This window comes from Acipenser ruthenus, chromosome 4 (genome assembly GCF_902713425.1).
Source record: "Acipenser ruthenus chromosome 4, fAciRut3.2 maternal haplotype, whole genome shotgun sequence".
In the NCBI taxonomy this organism is placed as follows: domain Eukaryota; kingdom Metazoa; phylum Chordata; class Actinopteri; order Acipenseriformes; family Acipenseridae; genus Acipenser; species Acipenser ruthenus.
In genome coordinates, this window is record NC_081192.1 from 55602504 (window position 1) to 55607026 (window position 4523).

The following is a 4523-nucleotide window of genomic DNA, read 5'->3' on the forward strand; positions in this document are numbered from 1 at the left end:
CAGAACCGCGTTTAGCCTCTCTGCGTGCGGTTCACCTACCGGGCAGAGTCAATTACGCAGCAGATCTCCTGTCCAGAGGAGGTCCTCTTGCAGGCGAATGGCGTCTTCACCCTCGGGTGGTAGAGCGCATTTGGGACTGGTTCAGCACAGCGCAAGTCGATCTCTTCGCTTCGCGAGAGACCACGCACTGTCCCCTATGGTTCTCAGTGAAGGACCTCGACAGCCCCCTAGGAGTCAATGCACTGGCTCACGAATGGCCGCAAAGGCTCCTGTATGCATTTCCACCGATTCCGATGCTCCCCGCCTTCTTGGAGAAGGTCAGGGTAGAGCAAGCGACAGTGATTCTGATCGCTCCTCGGTGGCCTCGGAGGATATGGTTCCCGAGTCTGGTGCAGTTGTTGCACAGTCGCCCGAGGGAACTGCCTCTGCGAGCGGACCTGTTGTCCCAAGCCCAAGGAGGGCTATGGCACCCAAACCCCAAACTCATGCAGTTATGGGCTTGGCCCCTGAACGGGAGCGCCTGTCAGCCTTAGGGCTTTCAACGGCGGTTATATCGACCATTCAGAGTGCGAGAGCGCCCTCTACTCGGTCACAATATGCGTATAAGTGGCAATTGTTTCAGAGTTGGTGTCTGGCTGAGGGCCATGACCCGGTCTCCTGCCCTATGGCAGTGATATTACAGTTTCTGCAGAAGCTGCTAGATGAGGGGAAATCTCCCTCTACACTTAAAGTGTATTTAGCTGCTATTTCGGCTTGCCATGTACGCATTGACGGGTTATCACCTGGTTGCCATTTTCTGGCATCTCAGTTCTTAAAGGGCGCAAGACGCTTGCGGCCTCCAAGGTCGACCAGTTTACCGTCATGGAGCCTTGATGTGGTGCTAGAAGCCCTTACCAAGGCACCGTTCAAGCCTCTCCACAGTATGGATATGAAGTCCGTGTCTATAAAGACTGCGTTTTTGCTATCAGTGGTATCAGCAAAACGTGTGGGCGAGTTACATGCACTTTCGGTGCATTCATCATGTACTCTTTTCGCAGGAGTCGGTTCTAAGGTCTCCATGCGTCCAAATCCGGCCTTTTTACCGAAGGTCATATCCCCGTTTCACATGAACCAACAAGTCGAGTTGATGGTGTTCCATCCTCCTCCCTTTTCTTCCCCAGAGGAAGAGCGGTTACACATGCTCTGCCCTGTGCGGGCATTGAGGTGTTATATTGACCGCACAAGGACTGTGAGGCAAACAGAACAGCTGTTCATATGCCATGGTTCTAAGACTTTGGGTCAGCCGTTGTCTAAGCAACGCCTTTCTCATTGGATAGTGGATGCTATTCAGTTAGCATATGATTCTATGGGCCTTCCGCCACCAGGGCAGTTGAAGACACATTCCACTAGGGGTATGGCAACATCCTGGGCCCTCTTTAGAGGCGTGCCGATGTCTGACATTTGCGCTGCAGCCAGTTGGGTTACACCGCATACATTTACAAGGTTCTACCGGTTAAATGTACTGGAATCCTTTGCTCCGTCATTTGGAGCATCTGTGTTACACTCTATGACGCCTCAGGTTGCGGACGTGTAGAGTGGTTGACAATATGGTGTGACTATTCCACCTTAAGACAGGTGTCATTGCAAGCATAGACGCTGAGGCGCAGCTCCGCATATGTGTAGATGTACTGCCTACGCAGTTGTGTTATGACGTAAGTCTGTCCTACTGCCGAGAATCCTCCCTCGCGACGGCTTGGGTACACTGTTCCCATACCTTGATGGTTATTTTCGACTTGAAAGGGAACAATAGGTTGCGGATGCAACCCCGGTTCCCTGAAAGAGAAAATAACCATCAAGCCGCGAGGTCGCTCTGGAGGCCTTCACGGCCTGAAGGGCAAAAGAGGAAGTGACTCTCCGCGCGTTGCGTATAGTAAGCTTCCAGGGGGGCGGGCTTACACGGCAGCTTGCGAGGAGGCCTATCAGCAGCTTTGACATAAAGCTCAGCCAATCCCTACTGCCTGATGGCAATGTCCCATACCTTGATGGTTATTTTCTCTTTCAGGGAACCGGGGTTGCATCCGCAACCTATCGATAGTTGCTTCTGCATCCAGCGCTCAAAGAATATCACAGACATTTGCAGAGCTTTTTTTTTAGATGTTATAGTAATAAAATAATGACTTGGATCGCATTATTGAGGGGTTTGGTGATAAAACGAGTGATCAAGAGATGATTTATCGGTATGTACTATTATTAAGAGTTTTTTAAAAAATATAGCGAACAAGGGGTGGGGCGGGGCTGGAGATGCAGTATTGAGTGTCCTGTTGATATGCAGTGCCTTTTAACCCTGTTTTACTGTGAAAAAATACTTTTAAACAGCGCGTCTAAAATAAACTGTGCGTGTGAAAATAAATTGGACCTGATGCGCCTGAGACGCGCTGAATAAATGGACAGCAAAGGGTTTTTAAGGTGTGCAATATAACTGGGCTACTATTGATGTGCAATAATTACTATTTATGTGCAAACTATAATGAGTTTATCAAGTGTGCAATATGATGTTTTTGATTCAGCCAGATATAATGTTTGCTGGGCCAGATGGTTAACTATTGAGTGCTATCATATAACTTTGGATGTGATTTATTATGAAATAATTTGTTCTGTATTTGAGCCAGTTCTCCAAAAGGTGTATTACCTGCAGAGCACAATAACCGCTCAATTTGTACTGTCTCTCTGGGTTCTGTTCCAGCTTCTTCTCTCCTCTGTCCTGTTGATAATTCCTCGGTATAGATTCGAGTGGTGTTACTCATGAATCGTGCACATGTTATGTCCTAGTAGCGATTTGGTCACAATTAAATATGGTGAATTGTGTATTTACCAGGCACCCCTGATAGCTAATCATTACACTATTATCACTTTCTATTGCTTTAAAAAAATGCACATTAAATGATAGTGCCATTAAAATATACAAAAACCAATACATGCTGTAGACTTTATTTTATATTGCAAAATTAAGAATAGGGCACCACACGCTCACACACACGCACACAAACTCAAACAAAGAGTGATCTAGAATTTAGAACAATGTTAGCCTCTTATATGCATTATTTTCAAAGTCTATATGACTGCATACTATTTAGAATTTTGTGTGCATCTAAATACAATTTAAATAGCCTACTAACCAATAATTCCAATATGTGTGCCAAAATTGACACAGTCAGCACAGTTGTGATGATAACGCTTCATTTATAATAACCAATGCGCTTAAATTTCACGATAACTGCTTGGAAGCCGTAAAGTTGCTCGCAACTCTAGTTATTATTATTATTATTATTATTATTATTATTATTATTATTATTATTATTATTATTATTATTATTAGTAGTAGTAGTAGTAGAAGCCGTCCTATTTAAGGTCCGTTTGAAGGGACTACACCAGCTGTCCAAAGACAGCTAGAAAAAAATACTAATTAGCACCTTGAGGGTGCTAAAAAAGACGAACCTTAACTAAATTAACTGAAAAACCGGTTGAAAAAAGACTGTAAATTAAATTTTCAAAACCAAAAGGGAGGTGGTACAGAGCACGCCCCCTAGAGCCCACTGGTCGACAAAGGAGGCCATGTCGCCAGCGGACTCCGCGTGGGCGTGCTCCAACTTAACCCTTGATCGGACAAGTGCCCTGAACATGGCCCCACAGTCAAAGAGACCCTCCCCGATCATCTTACGCTTCCTGGTCTTGTAGATGGCAAGTTTAGCAAGAGCCAGGAGCAGATTCACGAGGAGGTTCCTCTTCCTGGTGGAGCCATGGACAGGGTGCCCGAAAATGAGGAGGGTGGGGGAGAAATGCAGCCAGAACTTCTCCAGAGGTTCTTTAGCAGCAGAAAGAACGGCTGCAGCCTGGCGCACAAAAAATAAATGTGGCTTACAGACTCGGACAGTCCGCAGAAAGGGCATGCGGCGTCCGAGTCGGTAAAGTGACGCAGGATCTCTCCTGACGCGAGCGCTCCGTGCAGGACCCTCCACCCCAAGTCCCCAGCTCCTCTGGAGACCAGCGGGGAGTACAGAGCCTCCCACTGGGGACTCTCGCCCTCCTGGGGTCGGAGGGGCTCCCGCCAAGCGGTGTCTCGGCGGGAGACGAGGGCGAGGAAGTGGAGGGTGTGGAGCGTCATCGCGTACAGGGTCCTCCTCGACACGGATCGGGGGGGGGGGTCAAGGAGAACTGCGAGATCCTGCTCAGGTTGTTCTCGAGGGGAGGCCGAGGGGGGTCTCGCGCCTTGGGTTCGATCAGCAGGACCGGAGAGCTGGGGGTAGCGGGGGAAGGTGGCTCCCCGGTCCTGAGAACTCCCTCGAGATACCTGACTGAGTCTGGGTGCAACGCTGCTTTGCACTCCCGGATTGCTCAGCTGGCCGTCCTGACGGTCGCCCGAGCCACCCTGGCGACCAGCGACTCGGGCATCAGGCACTCCGAGTGTTGGCGATCCAGGAGATCCCAGACTCTGGTCACCTTGGCTGAGATCAGCGCATGCCGCACCAAGGGGGACTCCAACGCCT

The 4523-nt window shown here is 48.8% G+C and overlaps 1 protein-coding gene across 1 annotated transcript; it reads left to right on the plus strand.

Annotated features, from left to right (window-relative positions):
- Positions 1 to 493: 493 nt before the first annotated feature.
- On the plus strand, positions 494 to 1495 carry LOC131737053 (uncharacterized; the record flags this gene model as incomplete). The annotated part of the gene is made up of 1 exon (XM_059023465.1): positions 494 to 1495. A coding segment is annotated over exon 1 (1002 nt), but the record flags the coding sequence as incomplete, so codon positions are not given.
- Positions 1496 to 4523: the final 3028 nt, after the last annotated feature.